This window comes from Heterodontus francisci, chromosome 36 (assembly GCF_036365525.1).
Source record: "Heterodontus francisci isolate sHetFra1 chromosome 36, sHetFra1.hap1, whole genome shotgun sequence".
NCBI classification, from domain to species: domain Eukaryota; kingdom Metazoa; phylum Chordata; class Chondrichthyes; order Heterodontiformes; family Heterodontidae; genus Heterodontus; species Heterodontus francisci.
The window spans coordinates 3,570,037-3,594,406 of record NC_090406.1 but is presented as its reverse complement, the minus strand read 5'-3'; the positions used below and the strand labels follow the sequence as shown (position 1 = coordinate 3,594,406).

Below are 24,370 nucleotides of genomic sequence, written 5' to 3'. Positions count from 1 at the left end.
AGTTTTGCTAGGGTTCTTTAATGCCATACTCGGTCAAATGCTGCCTTGATTTAAGGGTAGTCACTCTCACCTCACCTTTGGAGTTCAGCTCTTTTGGCCATGTTTGGGCCAAGGCTGTAAGGAGTTCTGGAGCCGAGTGGCCCTAGCGGAACCCAAAATGAGTGTCAGTGAGCAGGTTATTGCTGAGCAAGTGCTCCTTGATAGCACTGTCGATGACCCCGTCCATCACTTTGCTGATGATCAAGACTAGACTGATAGGGCGGTAACTGGCCGGGTTGGATTTTTCCTGCTTTTTGTGGGCAGGACCTACCTGGGCAATTTTCCACATTGCCGCGTAGATGCCAGTGTTGTAGCTGTACTGGAACAGCTTGGCTAGGGGCGCGGCTATTTCTGGAGAACAAGTCTTCCAAGTCTTCAGTACTATTGCCGGAATGTTGTCAGGGCCATCTCTTTTGCAGTATCCACTGCCTTCAGCCATTTCTTGATATCATGTGGAGTGAATTAGATTGGCTGAAGACTGGCATCTGTGATGCTGGGGACCTCAGGAGGAGGCCGAGATGGATCATCCACTTGGCACTTCTGGCTGAGGATGGATGCAAATGCGAATTCAGCCTTATCTTTCGCACTGATGTGCTGGGCTCCCCCATTGTTGAAGATGGGGATATTTGTGGAGCCTCCTCCTCCTATTAGTTGTTAAATTGACCATCACCATTCACGACTGGATGTGGCAGGACTGCAGAGCTTAGATCTGATCCGTTGATTGTTGGATCGCTTAGCTCTGTCTATCACATACTGCTTCCACTGTTTGGCATGAAAGTAGTCCTGGGTTGTAGCTTCACCAGTTTGACATCTCATTTTGAGGTATGCTTGGTGCTGCTCCTGGCATGCCCTCCTGCACTCTTCATTGAACCATGGTTGGTCTCCTGGCTTGATGGTAATGGTAGAGTGGGGGATATGCCGGGCCACGAGGTTACAGATTGTGGTCGAATACAGTTCTGCTGCTGCTGATGGCCCACAGCGTCTCATGGATGCCCAGATCTGAGTTGCTAGATCTGTTCGAAATCTATCCCATTTAACACGGTGATAGTGCCACACAACACGGTGGGGATCCTCAAAGTGACGGCAGGACTTCGTCTCAACAAGGACTGTGTGGTGGTTACTCCTACCAATACTGTTATGAACAGATGCATCTGCAACAGGTAGATTAGTGAGGATGAGGTCATGTAGATTTTTTCCCTGTTGTTCGTTCCCTCACCACCTGCTGCAGACCCTGGTACCTCCCCTGTATCCAGGGAAGGTTGGAAGATTATGACAAGCCCTTCCGCTATCTCCATCCCCACTTCCTTTAGCAACCTGGGATACAAGCCATCTGGACCAGGTGACTTATCTACCCTAAACATAACCAGCTTTTCCAGTACCACCTCCTTTTCAATTTTTACTCTAACTATTACCTCTATCATCTCCGCTTCGATTTTGTCAGCATCATCTTCCTTCTGTTTACAAAGTAAAATGAAGTATTCTAGCCTTGCCCTGTGCCCGTAAGCATCTATTACCCTCTTTGTCCCTAATAGGCGCCACTCCACTTCTAATGACCCACTTACTATTTACCCGCTGGTAGAAGATTTTGAGTTCCCTTTTATGTTGCCTGCCATTCTATTCTCATATTCCCTCTTTGACAGTCTGATTTTCCTCTTCACCTCCCCTCTCAATTTGTTGTATAAGGCCTGGTTCTCACTTGAAGAATTCATCTGGCATGCATCATACTCCCTTTTTTTGTTGCACCATAATCTCTACAGGATACAGGCAGCAGAGTTTTGGATGAGCTCAGATCTAGAGAGTGGGAGGCCAGCCAGGACTGCATTGGAATAATCAATTCTTGGAGTTTGCAAAAGCAGGGATGAGGGCTTCAGCAGCTGCTGAGCTGAGAAGGTGCAGAGACAGGCGACATTATTGAGGCAGAAGTAGGTGGTCTTGGTGATGTAGAGGATATAGTGTCGGATACTCAGATTGGTTTGGTTCAACTTGATTCAGTGGTCAGGGAGGAAGATGGAATCGTTGTCAAGGGAATGGTGGAATCAAAGACAGTGGCTTCAGACCTACCAGTGTTTAGCTCGAAGAGTTTGCAACACATTCAAGGCGAGATATCAGACAATACAGAGGCAGTAGAGGGGTTGAGTGAGGTGTTGGAAAGACAGAGCTGGATATCATGAATGTACATGTGGATCCTGACTGTATGGCTGTGGATGATGTCACCAAGGGGCAGCGTATAGATGAGAAGCAGGAGGCTAAGGGTAGATTCTTGGGGTGGGGGGGATTCCAGATGTAACAGTGCAGGATAGGAAGAAAAGCCATGGCTGGAGATGCACTGGCTACAACTGAATACATTAAGAATAAAACCAAACGAGGGAGGTTTCACTGGACAATGGGGGAGATTTGGAAAGAGTTTGGTCTTTTGGGATGATAGGGCAAAGGTTCAGTCCACAGGAATTCAGACCATGGGAATAAGTCTGTTGGAATTCTGACTGTAGAAATGAATGGAAGATAACCACATTTCATTCAGAGGATTCTATCCAATGGGGATGAAGGGAAAGGGTTTGATTGGGGCTGTGTACACTGGGAGTGCATTTAATCATGACTCTATCTCCCTTTTCTATAATGCCTTCACAACCTCGGTATTCCGAAGTGACTCACAGCCAATGAAGTAGTTTTAAAGTGTAGTCACTGTTGTAATTTAGGGAAATGGCATGTTATACGATTGTTTAAAGCTGCACAGAACACAATGAATCAAAATACTTTTCCGATTTTATGCAACTATCAATAGTTTAAGGAGTGCTTTGAACAAATGAATTCACTGCCAAACTAGATGGCAAGCTGCCCACTCATTGTGGATTTCACAACTGGTCAAACAATCAGTCTGGCACAGCTGGTGCCCAGTGTCAGGGGAGCCAACTCTCCAGTTTCTTCATACACTAGCTCAGGGGGCAGTCAGATCCCAATGTGAGGGAACAGCCAACTCCCCCTGGTCGCCCTGTAAAGGTGGAGCAGTGAGAGGAGCTTGGGTTCCCATTGGCAGTCCCTTAACAGTTTGACTGATCAGATGGGAAATCACAGCTATAATCCCAGACCCTCCCCATCGGCCCTCCCCAAGAGTGTGGCCCCTATCCCTCCACCCGCGAGTGTGTGGAGCCCGCCCCCACCGAGAGTGTGTCATAGAGGTATACAGCACAGAAACAGGCCCTTCAGCCCATCGTGTCTGTGCCGGCCATCAAGCACCCAACTATTCTAATCCCATATTCCCGCACTTGGCCCGTAGCTTTGTATGCTATGGTGTTTCGAGTGCTCATCTAAATACTTCTTAAATGTTGAGGGTTCCTGCCTCTACCACCTCTTCAGGCAGTGCGTTCCAGATTCCAACCACCCGCTGGGTGAAATTTCTTGACCCCTCCGCTAAGGGAAAAAGTTTCTTCCTATCTAACCTATCAATGCTCCTCATAATTTTGTATACCTCAATCAGGTCCCCCCTCAGCCTTCTCTGCTCTAAAGGAAACAACCCTAGCCTTTTCAGTCTCTCTTCATAGCTGAAATGCTCCAGCCCAGGCAACATCCTGGTGAATCTCCTCTGCACCCTCTCCAGTGTAATCACATCCTTCCTATAGTGTGGTGACCAAAACTGTACACAGTACTCCAGCTGTGGCCTAACTAGCGTTTTATACAGCTCCATCATAACCTCCCTGCTCTTATATTCTATTGCCTTGGCTAAGAAAGGCAAGTATCCCATATGCCTTCCTAACCACCTTATCTACCTGTGCTGCTGCCTTCAGTGATCTATGGACAAGTACACCAAGGTCCCTCTGACCTTCTGTACTTCCTAGGGTCCTACCATCCATTGTATATTCCCTTGCCTTGTTAGTCCTCCCAAAATGCATCACCTCACAGTTTTCAGGATTAAATTCCATTTGCCACTGCTCCGCCCATCTTACCAGCCCATCTATATCTCCCTGTAATCTAAGGATTTCCTCCTCACTATTTACGGCACCACCAATTTTGTGTCATCGGCAAACTTACTGATCATACCTCCTATATTCACGTCTAAATCACTAATGTACACTACAAACACAAGGGTCCCAGCACCAATCCCTGTGATATACCACTGGTCACAGGCTTCCACTCGCAAAAACAACCCTTGACCATCACCCTCTGCCTCCTGCCACTAAGCCAATTTTGGATCCAATTTGCCAAATTGCCCTGGATCCCATGGGCTCTTACCTTCTTGACCAATCTCCCATGTGGGACCTTTACAAAAGCACCCCCCCACCGAGAGTGTGGCCACTGCCCCTCCCCCCCACCCAGAGTGGGACTCCTGCCCCTCACCACACCCACTGAGTGACCCCCACCCCTCCACCCCACCAAGAATGTCACCCTCAACCCTTCACCCCACCCACTGAGAGTGTGACCCCACCCCTCCTCCCCACCGAGAATATGACCCCCGCGCCACCCCCCCCCCCACCCCCTCACTTTTCTCTCCACCAACTCTTCCCACTGTGAGACTATGAGGAGGAGGAGGAGAGTTGGAGGCTACTGGTCTGAGTGTTTCGGATTTGAATATTGACTTTCATTAGAAGTAACATGCTGGAAACACCCTGTCGCTATTGTCACTCCCTTTGCAGCATTCCTCTTACTTGACCAGATGGAAGATGAGACGTTCGAGCGTGCTGTAGATGTGGCCAGGCAGCTGGTCCAGGACACTGTAAAGTGCTTGTATCTGCTCCTGCCTCCCTGGGTGTTCTGAGGAACAGAGGGAAGGAAAATTAAAGAGATGTGGGAAGTCATACAGTTTGCTAGGAAGAATTAAAAGCGTCAATACGAACTAAATGGTATAATCTTAAAAAGAGTGTAAGAACAGAGAGACCTGGGGGTGTACGCAGACAAAGCTTTGAAGGTGGCAGGACAAGTTGAGAAGTCTGTTAAAAAATGCTTATAGGATCCTTAACTTTATAAATAGAGGCACTGAGTACAAAAGCAAGAAAGTTATGTTAAACCTTTATTAATCTCTAGTTAGGCTGCAGCTGAAGAATTGTGTTCAATTCTGGGCACTGCACTTTAGGAAGGATGTCAGGGCCTTGGAGAGGGTGCAGAGGAGATTTACAAGGGATGAGGGACTTCAGTTACTGGAGAGACTGGAGATGCTGGGATTGTTCTCCTTAGAGCAGAGAAGGTTAAGAAGGAGATTTAATAGAGGTGTTCAAAATCATGAGGGGCTTTGATAGAGTAAATAAGGAGAAACTGTTTCCAGTGGCAGGAAGGTCAGTAAACAGAGGACACAGATTTATGATAATTGGCACAAGAAACAGAGAGGGAGATGAAGAGAAATTATTTTTACACAGTGAGTTGTTGTGATCTGGAATGTGCTGCCTGAAAGGGCAGAGCAAACAGATTTAATAATAACTTTCAAAAGGGAATTGGATAAATGCTTGAAGGGGAAAAATTTGCAGGGCTATGAAGGAGAGTGGGATAAATTTGACAGCTCTACCAAAGAGCCAGCACAAGCACAATGGGCTGAATGGCCTCCTTCAGTGCTATGAGATTCTTATGATTCAGAGCTCAGAATTGCAAAATAGCCAACACTAATACAAACAATGGTGACTCACCAATAGCACGCAGGAAGTCGCTGTACAGAGCAAAGGTCATTAGCGGGATCGGAAGTTCACGGAGCCACTGCTTAAGCACCCCCGTGATTGCGTGAATATGGTATGTCGCCAAACCCACCGACATAGGGTCTGAAACGTAGAGTGATACAAACATTTTAATCAAACCCACGATTGCAGTGTGCACAGATTAGATACAGAGTAAAGCTCCCTCTACACTGTCCCCATCAAACACTCCCAGAACAGGTACAAAACAAGGTTAGATACAGAGTAAAGCTCCCTCTACACTGTCCCCATCAAACACTCCCAGAACAGGTACAAAACAAGGTTAGATACAGAGTAAAGCTCCCTCTACACTGTCCCCATCAAACACTCTCAGGACAGGTACAGCACGGGGTTAGATACAGAGTAAAGCTCCCTCTACACTGTCCTCATCAAACACTCCCAGGACAGGTACAGCACGGGGTTAAATACAGAGTAAAGCTGCCTCTACACTGTCCTCATCAAACACTCTCAGGACAGGTACAGCACGGGGTTAGATACAGAGTAAAGCTCCCTCTACACTGTCCCCATCAAACACTCCCAGGACAGTACAGTACGGGGTTAAATACAGAGTAAAGCTCCCTCTACACTGTCCCCATCAAACACTCCCAGGACAGTACAGTACGGGGTTAAATACAGAGTAAAGCTCCCTCTACACTGTCCCCATCAAACACTCCCAGGACAGTACAGTACGGGGTTAAATACAGAGTAAAGCTCCCTCTACACTGTCCCCATCAAACACTCCCAGGACAGTACAGTACGGGGTTAAATACAGAGTAAAGCTCCCTCTACACTGTCCCCATCAAACACTCCCAGGACAGTACAGTACGGGGTTAAATACAGAGTAAAGCTCCCTCTACACTGTCCCCATCAAACACTCCCAGGACAGTACAGTACGGGGTTAAATACAGAGTAAAGCTCCCGCTACACTGTCGCTCAGTGTAACACACTCTATTGTACACTGTGTGTCTGGATGTATTTGGTTGGTTCTCAGTCACGACCAGCATGTTGTCACTGGGTATAACCTGTGTGCCGCTCACTCTGACTCATGGTAATACTGTGACACAGAAAGCAGAGTGAGTATAATGACCCACCCTCTTCCAGCCGCTGCCGTAACTCCTTCATTTTGTTTGCTGCACCAGATTTCCGGTAAATTCCCTCAGTGTATAGTCCGTTCATTTCCACGTATTCCACCAGTGTCTCCATCACCACAGGTACCGTTCGGTTCTCGTCCGTCAGTCTGCTTATCCGTACCCCAAAATGTCGCGACATTGCCTCAGGGTCATTCTGACAACAGGGAAGACGACAGTGAGTTTGACTGGTGCAGCCGCAGCTCACCATGTGCAGCTGATGTGGTGATAATGCCATGTAACCCTGGTGTGGTCCCGGCACGATGATTGTGTCTGTGGGCAGTGACTATACCACATGGTGGTGAGCAGGCAGTGCCAGCACACTTACCAGCACTGCAGCTGAGATCAGCTGACTGAGTGCAGGCTGTCACTGTACCACACCAGCTGGACCATTTACCCAATTGCCATTTAAATACCTCACCTTTTTGTTGAAGCTTGATTGGCAGGGATACTGGATCTTCAGGAGACATTTCTTGTGACAAGTCATCTTGCAGGCTAGGAATAGAAAGGAAACAGACAGGTTAGCAGGCCTGATCCTGAATACTGACCAGACACCAGACCAGCAAGGTCCCAGAGAGCTCTTCCCGAGCAACAGTACATCTGTTGGGACTGAAACGAACCTTCAGTTGATTCGATTAAATCTTCCTCCCAACGGAAATAGTATTCTAAGTGAATATTGGCACTGCTGGGACAGTTAATGAGTTGGTGGGATTTGTGGTTTCAAGTTACACAAATTACAACGAATGGAGTCTGCAAACCGGTGACTAAAACTATAGTAAAATCTCCCAATAAAAGCAGGATCATTTCCCCAGCAAAATGCAGTGAGTGGAGGATAGTTACAGAATACAAATGTTATGTGTAAAATTAATCTGTCACAGGTGAGTTATCCAGTCGCCTCCATTCTGCTCAGGAATAGTATATATATATGATTTTTATAAATGACTTGGATGAGGAAGTGGAAGGCTGGGTTTGCAAGTTTGCCGATGACACGAAGGTTGCTGGAGTTGTGGATAGTGTGGAAGGCTGTTGTAGGTTGCAACGGGACATTGACAGGATGCAGAGCTGGGCTGAGAAGTGGCAGATGGAGTTCAACCTGGAAAAGTGTGAAGTGATTCATTTTGGAAGGTCGAATTTGAATGCGGAATACAGGCTTAAAGACAGGATTCTTGGTAGTGTGGAGGAAAAGAGGGATCTTGGGGTCCATGTCCATAGATCGCTCAAAGTTGCCACCCAAGTTGACAGGGTTGTTAAGAAGGCGTATGGTGTGTTGGATTTCATTAACAGGGGAATTGAGTTTAAGAGCCGCGAGGTTATGCTGCAGCTCTATAAGGCCCTGGTTCGACCACACTTGGAATATTGTGTTCAGTTCTGGTCGCCTCATTATAGGAAGGATGTGGAAGCTTTAGAGAGGGTGCAGAGGAGATTTACCAGGATGCTGCCTGGACTGGAGGGCATGTCCTACGAAGAAAGATTGAGGGAGCTGGGGCTTTTCTCATTGGAGCGAAGAAGGATGAGAGGTGACTTGATAGAGGGGTACAAGATGATGAGAGGCATAGATAGAGTGGATAGTCAGAGACTTTTTCCCAGGGTGGAAAGGGCTATCACCAGGGGGCATAATTTTAAGGCGATTGGAGGAAGGTTTCGGGGAGATGTCAGAGGTAGGTTCTTTACACAGAGAGTGGTGGGTGCGTGGAATGCGCTGCCAGCGGTGGTAGTAGAAGCAGATACATTAGGGGCATTTAAGCGACTCTTGGATAGGTACATGGATGATAGTAGAATGAAGGGTAGGTAGTTAGTTTGATCATAGAGTAGGTTAAAGGTTCGGCACAACATCGTGGGCCGAAGGGCCTGTACTGTGCTGTACTGTTCTATATATATATATATATATATATATATATATGTATGTATTCACCTGTGTTAAGCGTAAAGGATGCACCCCTCCCCTCCCCCACTCACCCCCCTTGGCACAGACTGAGCTGGAGAGCTGACTCCTCAGTGCCAGGTTAGCCCAGACCAATGCCCTTTTCTTTTGGTACTTACTCCAGCACATCAAGACCTTCTCCATAGGCCAGATGTAGGAGGAACACTGCTCACACGACTGTCGGATGTTCACCTGGTAGCTACGGAACATGTGCCCAAAGTGCTCCTCCTTCTGCAAAATTAAAATTTAATAAATCACTAACTATTGCCCAGGAAACAGCCATCAATAAACAAAGGAACGTCCCCGATGAGTGGTCATTGCAAGTCTGTACAAACAAACCCAATCATACACCTAAATCAGATTAAATTCTCAAGCCATTTGTGGGACTTTGCAGTGAGTAAATTGGATTAATTCCCTGATGAGTTTTGCCCGATTCCCTCAGGGAATAAGGAGCTCTCCCTGTGGCTAAAATCTCCAAATTAAACTTGCATAAATAATCCTCTCACATAAGTTACTGCTGAGCCATGTCTGATGAGATAGATCCCGTGATAGAAACCAGTGAACAGTCTTGAAGGGGGAACAGAAAACAGTAGAGTTTGTGCTGCAGTACTTACAATTTGCTTCCGTTTCCGCCTCTTCTGGGCTTTTGTTGGCTGTAAAAGAGAGAGGAAGAAAGAAAAGCAATGGGTTAACAATGCAAGATAGCTGGCACTCTCCCTCTCCCCTCCCCTCCCCTCCCCTTAGAGCAGACTGAGAATGCTGGAAACATTAGGACCAGGCCATTCAGCCCCTCGAGCCTGGTCTGCTATTCAATTAGACCAATCCTTGAGTCCATTTATCTGCCTTTACACCATATCCTGGATACCCCTCACCCAACAAAAATCGATCTCAGTCTTGAAAGCTCCAATTGACCCCCAGGTTCCGTCCAGCAAAGGATATTAGTGAACCAGTTGTGTTTTTATGACAACCTGGTCACTTGACTACATTTCTTGGATTCACTTTCACACTTTGCCATGGCGGGGTTTGAACTCTCAACCGTGACAGTACCGAATCAACTGAACAACCCATCACTCCAGGGAGTGACAAAAGCAAAGCCATGGCCAGGGTGGGACTGGAGAGGAAGACCCTTCCCTTAGCCTCAGGATGCTCGGATGCAGGGCCCTGCTGACAGTTGCAGAGTGCCCTAGGCAGAGGGTATGAAGGCTGCCCAGCGTGGTCTCTTTCCTGCCTTTGAACATTGAGTCTGTTCCCCAATGAGTCTCCGCTCGGGAGGGAAACCATGCTTCCCAAAGCTCTCTCTGCTGGGGGTTTTCCTCGCTTCATGTCAGGGTCTGTTGTGGACTAATTGACAAAGATTGGTTGCTGTGATCAGTCAATCATTATTGTTGAATCATGTGGCGATCAGGATGGTAGAAATGAATTAGATTCTCTTTTGTCATCGAGCAATTCCTATGTTCCTCAGCTGAGAGGGTGGGGACAGATCACCGAGAGTGGTCACAACTCCCAGTTCACCTGGGCCCTCTTACCTGCCCCTCCTTTTCCATCCTTTCACAGCCTCAGCTTGGGTTTAATTCCACCTAACCCCCATCAGGTCACGCTGTAGCAAGGCAGAGCACAGAGCCACAGGACAATCGCAAACTGTGTCCATTCCTGCTCCAGGCTTTGCCATCCAGCAGCCAGAGAGCAGGCCAATCCCCATCATAAGCAAAGGGGAGAGGTGATGGGGGGGTGGGGAGGGGGTGGGCTCCTACACTCAAACACACCCTTGGCTGAGGGCTGAGTCGTGGCATCTGCATCATCACTGCACCCAACATAGGCACCATCCTGACTTGGAACTATATCACTGTTTCTTCACTGTCGCTGGGTCAAAATCCTGGAACTCCCTTCCTAACAGCACTGTGGGTGTACCTACCTCCCATGGACTGCAGTGGTTCAAGAAGGCAGCTCACCACCACCTTCTCAAGGGCAATTAGGGATGGGCAATAAATGCTGGCCTGGCCAGCGACGCCCACATCACCATAATGAATTTTTAAAAAGGCTGAAACATAGAATCTTACTGAACAGATGGAGGTCATTCGGCTGATATCACCTGTGCCAGCTCTTTGAAAGAACTGTCCAATTTAGTCCCACATCCCAGATTATTCCCCATAACAGAGTTAATGTTTCAGGTCACTGACCTTTCATCAGAAGTTATGATGAAAGGTCGCAGACCTGAAACGTTAACTGTTTCTCTCTCCACAGATCCTACCAGACCTGTTGTGTATTTCCAGCACTTTGTTTTTACTCCTTTTAACGTTCTCTGCTCCAAGGACAACAATCCCAGCTTCTCCAGTCTCTCCACATAATTGAAGTCCCTCATCCCTGATACCAATCCAGTAAATCTCCTCTGCATCCTCTCTAAGGTTTTGACATCCTTCCGAATGTTTGGTGCCCAGAATTACCTTAACAGCCTCCATCTCCTCTTTCTTGGAATAGCCTCGGGCAAACTCATCCAGCAGGGACTGGAACAGGTTGAGAACAAACTGGACCTCAGTCTTCTGCCTCTCGCCTGCTAGCCTAGTCAGGAGGAGCCGATAATTCCGCATCAGGTCCTTGTAGCTCACATTGGTTTGTCCATTCTACAGAGTCATTGAACATAAAAAGGAGTGAAAAAAGAAAGGTAAACTGCGAGTGCGAGTAATTCATTGCTTTGAACCATTGCTACAAAACTCACCAACAGTCCAACATTGTAAACAGCCCCACAGACCTGAAGGTCCCAGATTCAGTCAGTGACCTGCATTGATTTGAGCATCAAACAGCCCTGCTCGAGAGCGTGTGTGTGTTGGGGTGGGCAGGACGACGACACACTTGGCCTCAGCTGTGATGACCAACAACGGTCAAGGTTGAGAAATTAGGCAAAGGAAGGCGATCAGGCAACCCCGTACCCCAGTGAATGTCAGTGTGTGTGGGACTCGTACCCCGGTGAGAACAGTGTGTGTGGAACCCGTACCCCAGTGAGAGTCAGTGTGTGTGGAACCCGTACCCCAGCGAGAATCAGTGCGTGTGGAACCCGTACTCCAGTGAGAGTCAGTGTGTGTGGAACCCGTACCCCAGCAAGAGTCAGTGTGTGTGGAACCCGTACCCCAGTAAGAGTCAGTGTGTGTGGAACCCATACCCCAGCGAGAATCAGTGCGTGTGGAACCCGTACTCCAGTGAGAGTCAGTGTGTGTGGAACCCGTACTCCAGTGAGAGTCAGTGTATGTGGAACCCGTATCCCAGCGAGAATCAGTGTGTGTGGAACCCGTACCCCAGCAAGAGTCAGTGTGTGTGGAACCCGTACCCCAGTAAGAGTCAGTGTGTGTGGAACCCGTACCCCAGTAAGAGTCAGTGTGTGTGGAACCCGTACCCCGGTGAGAATCAGTGCGTGTGGAACCCGTACCCCAGTAAGAGTCAGTGTGTGTGGAACCCGTACCCCAGTAAGAGTCAGTGTGTGTGGAACCCGTACCCCAGTAAGAGTCAGTGTGTGTGGAACCCGTACCCCAGTAAGAGTCAGTGTGTGTGGAACCCGTACCCCAGCGAGAATCAGTGCGTGTGGAACCCGTACTCCAGTGAGAGTCAGTGTGTGTGGAACCCGTACCCCAGTAAGAGTCAGTGTGTGTGGAACCTGTACCCCAGTAAGAGTCAGTGTGTGTGGAACCTGTACCCCAGTGAGAGTCAGTGTGTGTGGAACCTGTACCCCAGTAAGAGTCAGTGTGTGTGGAACCTGTACCCCAGCGAGAGTCAGTGTGTGTGGAACCCGTACCCCAGTGAGAGTCAGTGTGTGTGGAAGCCATACCCCAGTGAGAGTCAGTGTGTGTGGAACCCGTACCCCAGTGAGAGTCAGTGTGTGTGGAACCTGTACCCCAGTAAGAGTCAGTGTGTGTGGAACCCGTACCCCAGTGAGAGTCAGTGTGTGTGGGACCCGTACCCCAGTGAGAGTCAGTGTGTGTGGGACCCGTACCCCAGTGAGAGTCAGTGTGTGTGGAACCCGTACTCCAGTGAGAGTCAGTGTGTGTGGAACCTGTACCCCAGTAAGAGTCAGTGTGTGTGGAACCTGTACCCCAGTGAGAGTCAGTGTGTGTGGAACCTGTAGCCCAGTAAGAGTCAGTGTGTGTGGAACCTGTACCCCAGCGAGAGTCAGTGTGTGTGGAACCCGTACCCCAGGAAGAGTCAGTGTGTGTGGAACCTGTACCCCAGTGAGAGTCAGTACATGGAGATTCCCATAACCCATGGTCCCCCACAGCTACAGTGCTGACACAGCCCCCTTTAAGGGGATCAACAGATCATACTCACGTGGACGGGGTACATGCTTTTGAGAGTCAGTCGGAATTTCTCGGTCACACTGATGAATAAAGTCTCGATATTCGATTCCTGGGAATCACGAGAATTGAGGTCATTCACCTGGCAATGAAATAATGCAGATCATTACAGGGAAAGCACGAATCACCACCACAGACAAAATGAGACAGAGAGAGAGAGGAGGGACGGCAGGAGGGGCGGGGTAAGAGAGTGTGTGTACGGGGAAAGCAGAAGCATGAATGTTAGAGGAGGAAAGAGTGATGGAATTGTAGAGAGAATGAGCAATGGAGAAAGAGAGCGAGCGATTATGAGCTAGAGACTGAATAAGTTAGAGAGAGAGAGAGCATTCACACAAGAGGAGGGAGAGGAAGAAAAAGACCTGATGGACAGATTATGACTCTGGCAGACGATGGGATTGAGAGGTGGGAAGACAATCCCACTGTTGTCAGTCAGTCATCAACAATCCACGGCTCACCTTGTTCAGTAGAAACTCATCCAGATTTTTCAGTTCGTTGGCATTGGTGATTTTCCGGCCCATGTGAGCACCCCACTGCTCAGACACTGTGGTAGCATTACTGATTTTAATGCTGCGTGTTCGCTTCACTTTAGTTGCATGCTCTTTGGCCGGCTCTGGATACGGGTAGTGGATGGATTGAGCCATGGGGAAGGTAGCAGATTTCCCCAACTCCGGTTCTGCAGAGAAAGCAGTGGCTATTTAACCAGCACCGTTTAAAACCCAGTGAAAACGCGAGGAAATATTTCTCCATCAGCAAATTCACAACTTTTGCGTTTATTTATCTCTGTTTTATCCCCATCATTTGAGTTATAGTTTATCCCCACCTAACACTGCTCAGGACTTGGCCTATGAGAAATGAGGGTGAAGGGTCAATGAGACTTGCCTTCTGGGTAGAGCCGATATCATCACCACCGAGTCACCGATCTGACATAACTTGTACTGTGTTTGGGGAAATGCTGCCCACGTGAATTTCACTTCCTGTTCTGGAGCAGTTTCACAGATCGGACTCAGGAAATAATGGCATTGTAGGAAGGAAATCTGCTGGGGGGGGTGGTGGGTGCTATAGATTTTAACAGAATGCACAGACAGAGGGAAGGATGCAAGTAAGAGATCAATATCAGAATAATCAAACACGGACACTGGATAGAACGGGACTGACAGCAAGGATTCCATGATAAAGCTGTTAAAGTATTTGGGATGCTTGACTTTGTGGATAGGGGCAATGAATACAGAAACAAGGAAATTATACTTAACTGTTACAAATCACTGGTTAGGCCTCAGCTACAGCATTGTGCCAATTCTGGGGACCACATTTTAGAAAAGGTATCAGAGCTTTACTGTCTAATCCTCTGGCACCTCCCTCCTATCTGGGGATTGGAAGATTATGGCAAGCCTTTCCACTATCTCCACCCCACTTCATTTAGCAACCTGGGATGTAAACCATCCGGACCAGGTGACTTATCCACTCTAAGCATACCCAGCCTCTCAACTACATCCTGCCACCCAAACCATTACCTCTATTATCTCCACTTCTAACGATATTTTGTCAGCATCGTTTTCCTTCTGATACAAAGTACTCATGAAGTATTCTAGCCTTGCCCTGCGCCTCTCAGCATATAGCACCATCTTTGTCCTTAATAGGCCCACCTCACCTCTTATGACCCACCTACTATGTACATGCTGGTAGAAGATTTTTGGGTTCTCTTTTATGTTAACTGACATTCTATTCTCTTATTCTCTCTTTGCCAGTCATAATTTCTTCTTCATTTCCTCTCTCAACTTATTGTATTTGGCCTGTTTCTTGCTTGAAGAATTCACCTGACATACAGCATACACCCTCTTTTTTTGTTTCATCATTTTCTCTGACTCCCTCATCATCCAACGAGCCCTGGCTTTGGTTCCCTTATCTTTCGCCCTGGTTGAAATGTACCTAGCCTGTACCTGAAACATCTCCTTAAAGATAACCCATTGTTACATTACAGTTTTTCCCATCACTCTTTAGCTCCTTTTTACCCTGACCAGATTCTTTCTCATCCCATCAAAGTTAACCCTTTTCCAATTCAGAAGTTCTACTTTAAATTGTTCCTTGCTCTTCTCCATTATTAATATAAACCTTATGATAACATGATCACTCTTACCCAAGTGGTCACCCACAGAAACCTGGTCCACTTGTCCCACTTCATTCCCTAGCACCAGATCCAGCAATGTCTGCTTTCTAGTTGGACCGAGAATACCTGGAATATTGTGTGCAGTTTTAGTCTCCTTATCTGAGGAAGGACATTCTTGCTATAGAGGGAGTGCAGCGAAGGTTCATCAGAATGATTCCTGGGATGGTGGGACTGACGTATGAGGAGAGATTGAGTCGGTTAGGATTATATTTGCTGGAGTTCAGAAGAGTGAGGGGGGATCTCATAGAAACCTATAAAATTCTAACAGGACTTGACAGGGTAGAGGCAGGAAGGATGTTCCCAATGGCGGGGGAGTCCAGAGCCAGGAGTCATAGTCTAAGGATACGGGGTAAACCTTTCAGGACTGAGATGAGGAGAAATTCCTTCACCCAGTGAGTGGAGCCTGTGGAATTCGCTCCTACAGAAAGCAGTTGAGGCCAAAACATTGCATGTTTTCAAGAAGGAGTTAGATATAGCTCTTGGGTCTAAAGGGATCAAAGGGTATGGGGCGAAAGCGGGAACTGAGTTGGATGATCAGCCATGATCATAATGAATGGTGGAACAGGCTCCAAGGGCCGGATGGCCTACTCCTGCTCCTATTTTCTATGTTTCTATGCATACTGGTCAAAGAAGTTCTCCTGAACACATTTCAGAAATTCCTCCCCCTCCATTACCCTTTACTCTAAAATTAGCCCAATCGATATTTGGGTAATTAAAGTCCCCCAATATCACCACTCTATAGTTAACAGAAGAAATAAGAACAGGAATAGGCCATTTGGCCCCTCAAGCCTGCTCCGCCATGATTTCCCTGCAGATTTGCTCCTCCATCTCTCTCTCACTATATGGAGGCCTATAGAATACCCCCAGTAGCATGATCATACCTTTTTTGCTTCTCAACTCTAACCAAATGGATTCTGTCTTTGCCCTCTCAAGGACATCCTCTCTTTCCAACACAACAATATCTTCCCTGATCAGTACTGCCATCCCACCTCACCTTTTTCCTTCCCTATCTTTTCTGAACACTTTATATCCTTGCATATTAAGTGTCCAGTCCTCACCATTTTTAAGTCATGTTCTGTTATTGCCACTACATCATATTCCCACATGGCAATTCGTGCTTGTAGCTGAACAACCTTATCATCAAACTGTAGTGGTAATGTTGGAGACAGTATAAATCAGGAAATTAGAGCTGCATGTAGCATGGGCAATACAGTAATAATGGGTGACTTCAATTTACATATAGATTGGGTAAACCTAATTAGCACTAATGCTATGGAGGATGAATTCCTGGAGTGTGTACGAGATGGAGCAGTATGTTGAAGAACCAACTAGGGATTGGGCTATTTTACATTTAGTATTAAGTAATGAGAAAGGGCTAATTAATGACTTTGCTGTGAAGGAGCCACTAGGAAATAGTGACCACTGTATAATAGAATTCTACATTAAGTTTGAAAGAGATATAGTTAATTCTGAAATTAGGGTCTTAAATCTGAACAAAGGAAATTATGAAGGTATGAGGGGCACGTTGACTATGGTGAATTGGGAAAATACATTAAAAGCATTGGCTAGTATTTAGAGAATTATTACACGGTTTACAACAAATATACATTCCTCTAAGACACAAAATCCCAACAGGAAAGATGAATCAACCGTGGCTAACAAAAAAAGTTAAAGATTGCATTAGGTCAAAGGAAGTGGTATGTAAGGTCACCAGAAAAAGGGGTAAGCCCGAGGATTGGGAGCAATTTAGAGTCCAACAGAAGAGGACCAAGGAACTGATAAAGAAAGGGAAAAGAAATTATGAATGCAAGCTAGCTAGAAACATAAAGGCAGATTGTAAAAGCTACTTTAGGTATGTGAAAAGGAAAGGATGAATGTGGGCCATTGCAGGCAGAGACAGGAGAGTTTGTGGTGGAGAATGAGGAAATGGTGGTGAGACTTTGTGTCTGTCTTCAGGAAGGAAGACAGAAAATCTCCCAGAAATACTAGGGAACGAAGGGATTTCTAAAAAAAAAATGAGGAACTGAAAGAAATTAGTACATCCTCTTTTTCCTAATATATGCTGTTCTTTGCATCTTTCCCATTGGGCAGGATCTCTTTTTTAGCATTTTTGTATGGTTTTACTTTTAGTTTTATTTTAGCTATAGATTTAAAATAATTGGCAAAGGATTGAGAGGAAATGAAGGCATTCCTCTTCACAGAGGAAGTGAGAAAACTCACTTTCTCCGAAGCTCTTTAGTACATCGAGAACTAGGTTTGGAGGGGTCTCTTCCGGTGTCTGCGACAGCTCCTTCGAAGACTTTTTCTCGGCTTGTCTCTTCCCAAGAAATCTCCGTAATGGACCGCGGTACAAAGACCTGCACAGGAACAGAGAGGGCGGGGAGTGAAAATCTGTAAACATAAGAAGTCATCTAGCAAAAACCACCTCAACTTGAAGCGAGTGTCAGGGCATATACCGAGTTAGAGTCCAACCAAATCAGAACCATCACAGCTTGATTCACTAAAATAAAAGCAAAATACTGCGGATGCTGGAAATCTGAAACAAAAACAAGAAATGCTGGATTCACTCAGCAGGTCTGGCAGCATCTGTGGAAAGAGAAGCAGAGTTAACGTTTCGGGTCAGTGACCCTTCTTCGGAACTGACAAATATTAGAAAAGTCACAGATTATAAACAAGTGAGGTGGGGGTTGGGCAAGAGATAACAAAGGAGAAGGTGCAGATTGGACCAGGCCACATAGCTGACCAAAAGGTCACGGAGCAAAGGCAAACAATATGTTAATGGTGTGTTGAAAGACAAAGCATTAGTACAGATTAGGTGTGAATATACTGAATATTGAACATCAGATGCGGAACATCTCCGCTCAGTCCGCAAGCAGGACCCTGAGCTTCCGGTTGCTTGCCATTTCAACACTCCCCCCTGCTCTCATGCTCACATCTCTGTCCTGGGATTGCTGCAGTGTTCCAGTGAACATCAACGCAAGCTCGAGGAACAGCATCTCATCTACCGATTAGGCACACTACAGCCTGCCGGACTGAACATTGAGTTCAATAATTTCAGAGCATGACAGCCCCCCACTTTACTTTCATTTTTAGTCATTTTTAGTTATTTTGTCTTCCTTTTTTTTTTGCATTCCTTTTTACATTTTTTACAATCTTTTTTTGCATTTATTTCATTTCATCTTAGTTTGTTCAGTTTGCTTACCCACTGTTTTTTTCAGGTTGTTTTTCTTCAGGTTTGCACTTGCTGATGTTCAATATTCAGTATATTCACACCTAATCTGTACTAATGCTTTGTCTTTCAACACACCATTAACATATTGTTTGCCTTTGCTCCGTGACCTTTTGGTCAGCTATGTGGCCTGGTCCAATCTGCACCTTCTCCTTTGTTATCTCTTGCCCAACCCCCACCTCACTTGTTTATAATCTGTGACTTTTCTAATATTTGTCAGTTCCGAAGAAGGGTCACTGACCCGAAACGTTAACCCTGCTTCTCTTTCCACAGATGCTGCCAGACCTGCTGAGTGAATCCAGCATTTCTTGTTTTTGTTACAGCTTGATTCACACTCAGTTAAACCCCCGGTACCCATTTCCCCCAGCCCCATCCCACCACTATCACCTCCCCCCACCAACAGATTCTGGTCTAGAGCTCCAGGCACTTCCTGCCCCTATGTTTCCTCAAAGCTCAACCTTGGCACAAGTTGCCACCTCCCCATCTCACAACATTAACATTCTAATCTCCTGCCAACATCTCAGCAATTACTCACTCCCACAGTGAGATCTCATTGCCCTGAGTGCAAAGTATAAATGGAAAATACCACCCTCGGCCCACTCCCCCACCGACCCAGCCAAAGTACTCCTGGTCCAATAGCTTGACTCATTACAATCATATATCATGCCTGCTGACCAGAGCAAATATCACAGAGAGGTTGGCTTTTTCACGCTGACAGCACCTCCAGCCAGTTAAAGCCGGGTGAGGAGGCTTTCCCAGAAGGTGCTCTGTTCCCCCACCCCTCACTACCCAAAAGATGTTGAGTCGTGTGGCAATACACTTCCAGAGAACCTTCTGCCGTCTCATCTGATGCTCAATCGCTTCCCAGCCTGTGTCTGTGGACAACGATCAGAGGCAGGACTCGTGACTGATGTGACATCGCCCCTTTCTGCCCATGCCTCACTCAGGGGCATTGGGGCACTGGGGGAGACGGTGGCCTAGGGGTAATGATGCTGAACTAGTAATTCAGAGGCCCAGGCTAATGCTCTGGGGACACTGGTTCAAATCCCACCATGGCAGTTGGTGGAATTTAAATTCAATTAATTAATAAAAGTCTGGAATTAAAAGCTAGTCTCAGTAATGGGGAAATGAAAACGTCATCGATTGTCATAAAAACCCATCTGGTTTACGAAATGTCCCTTTAGGGAAGGAAATCTGCTGTCCTTACCTGGTCTGGCCTACATGTGACTCCAGACCCACAGCAATGTGGTTAACTCTGAACTGCCCTCTGAAATGGTATAGCAAGCCAAAGGGCAATTGGGATGGGCAACAAATGCTGGTCTCGTCAGTAATGCCTACATCCCATGAAAGAATAAAGAAAAAATTTGCAGTGTGCCAGAACAGACTGGAGCTCAGACCCAGGGCTCTCGTGGAGTGAGGGTCGGACATACTTGGGAGATTCGAGACTCTGCATGGGATCCAGCTCCTGAGATGTTTTCTTCTGTGCCGACGGTTTTGTTGGTGTTCTGTCGCCATCTTGCAGCCCATTCATTGGCATCTAGAGAGAGGGAGGGAGGAGAGCGGGGGAAGGGCAAAAGGCAGGAGAAGAGAGTGAAGGCAGATGAAAGATTGGAGAGAGAGAGACCTTTTAGGAAAAATTACATCCAAGTAAAAACCCAGTAAGGACCATAAATTCTGTTTTAATTAAATAAAAACAAAAGCAATTGTTTCTCAGTGAGGGGGAGGAAGTTTGTATGTGTTTCAGTACAGACCAGCAATCTCAGAGCCAGACCAGGAGTGAGACAATCCAGCGCGGGATAACCGTTCTTGGGGCTGTCCATCACTGACAGTCTCCCCTCCAGGGGCTGGTGCACAGGCAGCTACTCACAATTGTGTCTCTCAGTCTCTCCCCTGATCCCACCCCCATCCTCCCTCTTTTTACCTTAATCTGCTTCAAAGGTTCCTGATTATTTTACACCTGTCCACAAGGAATCTCACTTGGCACTAAACTCTGCATTACCAGAAATGGAGATTACAGGCTGTCCCTTTGCAAGGAGAGATTTAAAGGCTGATTGATGTCCCGTCCGGGATTGGAAATGCTAAATATGCTGCATTGAATGTGGAGATGATTCAGAGAGCAATCGTAGTTCAAGGGTTAAAGCCGAGGTGTCCTTGCCAGGAGTTGCCTTGGGGATCCCCAACATCAACCCTTTCCTCGGGGTCCCGCCCATGACTGCTTTGCGAAACTGGGGTTCTGGATTAAAGGGGGAAAGTGCTACTGGGGTTGAGGCACTCCAGACTCTCCTGAATCAGATCCATCCAGCATCTCCAGGGCCCAGACTGTGACACCTGAAGGAGAGGTTAAAGTTTAGAGATAAAGGTGAAGTTATTGAACAAACTCTGACCCCTATCACCCAAGCGGCCACGCCTTGAGTGAGTCTGTGCATTGACAGGGAATGTCACATCATGTCCGAGCCGGTCATCAAGCAGGAGCTTCCAGCAGGAGCCAGCAGATGATGACCAGGACCAGGAACCCGGGCGGATTTCCCTCCTTCCTTATTCCAGGGGCACAGAGGCCGAGACCAGCACAGACTGCGCTGGGCAGGTGGGTGGGGAGATGTGGTGCATAGAATGACAACACAGATGGAGGACATTCAGCCCATCATGCTTCTGCTGGCTCTTTGGCTATCCAATTGGACCCACTCCCCAGCCCCCACCCCCCTGCTCTTTCTCCATAGCCTTGTAAATTTTTCCCCTTCAGATATTTATCCAATTCCCTTTTGAAAGTTACTATTGAATCTGCTTCCACCACCCTTTCAGGCAGCGTATTGCAGATCACAACAACTCACTGCGTAAATAAATATTTTCTCATGTCACCACTGGTTCTTTTGCCAATTGTTAAATCTGTGTCCCTCTGGTTACTGACCCTCCCGCCACTGGGAACAATTTCTCCTTTTTGACTCTCTCAAAATTCCTCATGATTTTGAACACCTCCATTAAATCTCTCCTTAACCTTCTCTCCTCTAAGGAGAACAATCCCAGCTTCTCCAGTCTCTCCTCATGTGATTCTTCCCAACACTGCTTCCAGTGGGAGTTAACAGGTGGTGGTCAGGAGCAGGAACCCTAGCTGATTAGGATAGGGATGGTTGTGGGTGGGGGGGGGGGTGGGGAGGTGGGGAATAAGGTTCCTTTATCACCAGGGAACTACACTGGCTGCGCACCCAACAAAACCACAGCACAGATGTGGCTCTGCACGCCTCCAGTAATGAAACCAATCTATGACGGTGTTGGGATCTTTTCTGAAGCGTCGCCAATCTCACTGAATTTTAGCGAGGAGAAAATAGTCACGGCAACCCACAAGACAGGCACTGAGCTCTCTCTCTCAACACATTCCCAGGTCTGACACCAGTCAAAGGATACGAGAGGGGCCCACAACTGGAAGCTATTCCAGTGCAATCACAGGAATGAGCTAAATTAAAAGGCAAGGCCATCTGCAATAAAACTGTCAAAACTCAAAACAGAGTGAAGGGCGCTGACTGAGTGCGACGGTACAGCTCTCCCCTCCCCCAGGGAAATGCATGCTACAGTCCTTACAGCTGCTCAGCTCATACCCCCCACCACGTGATTCATCCAGAGTGAAACAGAACCACACATCAGTGGGTCCACGCCAGCAGCTCAATGTTCCAACCAGCGGGAAACCACTCCCTCCCCTACCCCACTCCGCTCTCTGCCTCCCCCTCACCGCCCCAACTCCCCCCAATCAGTGAGCAGGTCAGCCACATGCAACGGTGGTTGGCTGATGGGTTTCATGTAATAGGGAGATCGTAATGGGTTGCGTTAATGTCAGGAACCGTCAACACAGATGGTGAGCAGAGTCGGCGGACAGTGACCAGAGGCTCCTGAGTGCAGGTGAACGGTGTGTGTAAGGAATATTCTGGAAGAGTTTATGTTTCATTCTTGCGGACTGGGTTGTGAGAGTAAACACAAGACAGTTCAGAGAGAGGAAATAATTGGTCCCACTCTGGGCCTCATTGGTCCCACTCTGGTCAGAGTCTGTGTTTCACTATTCGACTGTCGATCTCCTTCTCCAGGAACACAAATTCCATCCGCTGAGACAAAGAGAACAGAGACTGAATGATCAGGGCCAAGGTCTAATGGTCAGCCCTGGTCCGGGGTGTATATTGATCTTTGTGTGAGTGTGCACACACTGACCCAGAGTGACTGATAGTGAGTTTGAACACATGGAGTGAGTCTGTGTGTGTGTGTGTGTGTGTGTCTCTGAGTCTGTGTGTGTCTGTCTGAGTCTGTGTGTGTGTGTGTCTGTGTGTGTGTCTGTGTGTACGAGAACAAGAACGTACACTGGTGTGGGTCAGAATACACGCACTTGCACCCTGCTCACACCCACAAACCAATATGTCACTCTAGAAAGACAGAGACAACATCATTGCAAGTTGGGAGGGAGCATCAAAAACTCAGCAGGAGTTGTGGCCACATTCTGGGTTGTTCTGTGTGACTGAGCTCTGCTGCTCAGCTCACGCTGCACACAGATTGATCCAATATCTCAGCACCACAACAGGCAGCCTGGAGACTGCGAGATGCCAGGTTTCCACTCACACCAGGAGTTTGTAACTAAATTAATGCTCCGCAGATGATCCACTTTTCCCACAAAATCTGGATCACATCTCAACATCAACTGCAACCCAACACATAGACAAAGTGGGAGGGGGAGTCCCCACCTACCTCCTTCGAAAGGGTCTCAGTGAAAACATCCGGAGAAAAGATCAAGTTCTGCAGCAAACCTCCCTCCTCTGAAGAAATCTCTTTGTTTCTGTGAGGAAATCAGCAGGGGTGAGGTGGGGGTGAAATAGAGAGAAAGTGGGGGGAAGGGGAGGAGCAGGGGACAAAGAGAGAGAGAGAGAGAGAGAGTGAGGGGGGGGGGGAGAGAGAGAGAGTGAGGGGGGGGAGAGAGAGAGAGTGAGGGGGGGGGGAGAGAGAGAGAGTGAGGGGGGGGGGGAGAGAGAGAGAGAGTGAGGGGGGGGAGAGAGTGAGGGGGGGGAGAGAGAGAGTGAGGGGGGGGGAGAGAGAGAGTGAGGGGGGGAGAGAGAGAGAGTGAGGGGGGGAGAGAGAGAGAGAGTGAGGGGGGGAGAGAGAGAGAGTGAGGGGGGGAGAGAGAGAGAGTGAGGGGGGGAGAGAGAGAGAGTGAGGGGGGGGAGAGAGAGAGAGTGAGGGGGGGGAGAGAGAGAGAGTGAGGGGGGGGAGAGAGAGAGAGTGAGGGGGGGAGAGAGAGAGAGTGAGGGGGGGGAGAGAGAGAGAGTGAGGGGGGGGAGAGAGAGAGAGTGAGGGGGGGGAGAGAGAGAGAGTGAGGGGGGGAGAGAGAGAGAGTGAGGGGGGGGAGAGAGAGAGAGTGAGGGGGGGGAGAGAGAGAGTGAGGGGGGGGGAGAGAGAGTGAGGGGGGGGGGGAGAGAGAGTGAGGGGGGGAGAGAGAGTGAGGGGGGGGAGAGAGAGTGAGGGGGGGAGAGAGAGTGAGGGGGGGAGAGAGAGTGAGGGGGGGAGAGAGAGTGAGGGGGAGAGAGAGTGAGGGGGGGAGAGAGAGTGAGGGGGGGGAGAGAGAGTGAGGGGGGGGAGAGAGAGAGTGAGGGGGGGAGAGAGAGTGAGGGGGGGAGAGAGAGAGTGAGGGGGGGAGAGAGAGAGTGAGGGGGGGAGAGAGAGAGTGAGGGGGGGAGAGAGAGAGTGAGGGGGGGGAGAGAGAGAGTGAGGGGGGGGAGAGAGAGAGTGAGGGCGGGGGAGAGAGAGAGTGAGGGGGGGGAGAGAGAGAGTGAGGGGGGGGAGAGAGAGAGAGTGAGGGGGGGGGAGAGAGAGAGAGTGAGGGGGGGGAGAGAGAGGGAGTGAGGGGGGGGAGAGAGAGAGAGTGAGGGGGGGGAGA

At 48.0% G+C, this 24,370-nt stretch overlaps 1 protein-coding gene across 1 annotated transcript in view; it reads right to left on the bottom strand.

The window, feature by feature from the left end:
- LOC137351331 (unconventional myosin-IXb-like) overlaps window positions 1-24,370 on the bottom strand; it is a 146,308-nt gene that overhangs the window by 8,555 nt on the left and 113,383 nt on the right. Inside the window, 12 exon segments of the mRNA XM_068015768.1 lie at window positions 4,680-4,785; window positions 5,649-5,777; window positions 6,782-6,974; window positions 7,239-7,312; window positions 8,858-8,969; window positions 9,353-9,391; window positions 11,180-11,356; window positions 13,050-13,157; window positions 13,531-13,748; window positions 17,460-17,596; window positions 19,899-20,005; window positions 23,188-23,275. Coding sequence (XP_067871869.1) covers window positions 4,680-4,785; window positions 5,649-5,777; window positions 6,782-6,974; window positions 7,239-7,312; window positions 8,858-8,969; window positions 9,353-9,391; window positions 11,180-11,356; window positions 13,050-13,157; window positions 13,531-13,748; window positions 17,460-17,596; window positions 19,899-20,005; window positions 23,188-23,275 — 1,488 coding nt within the window.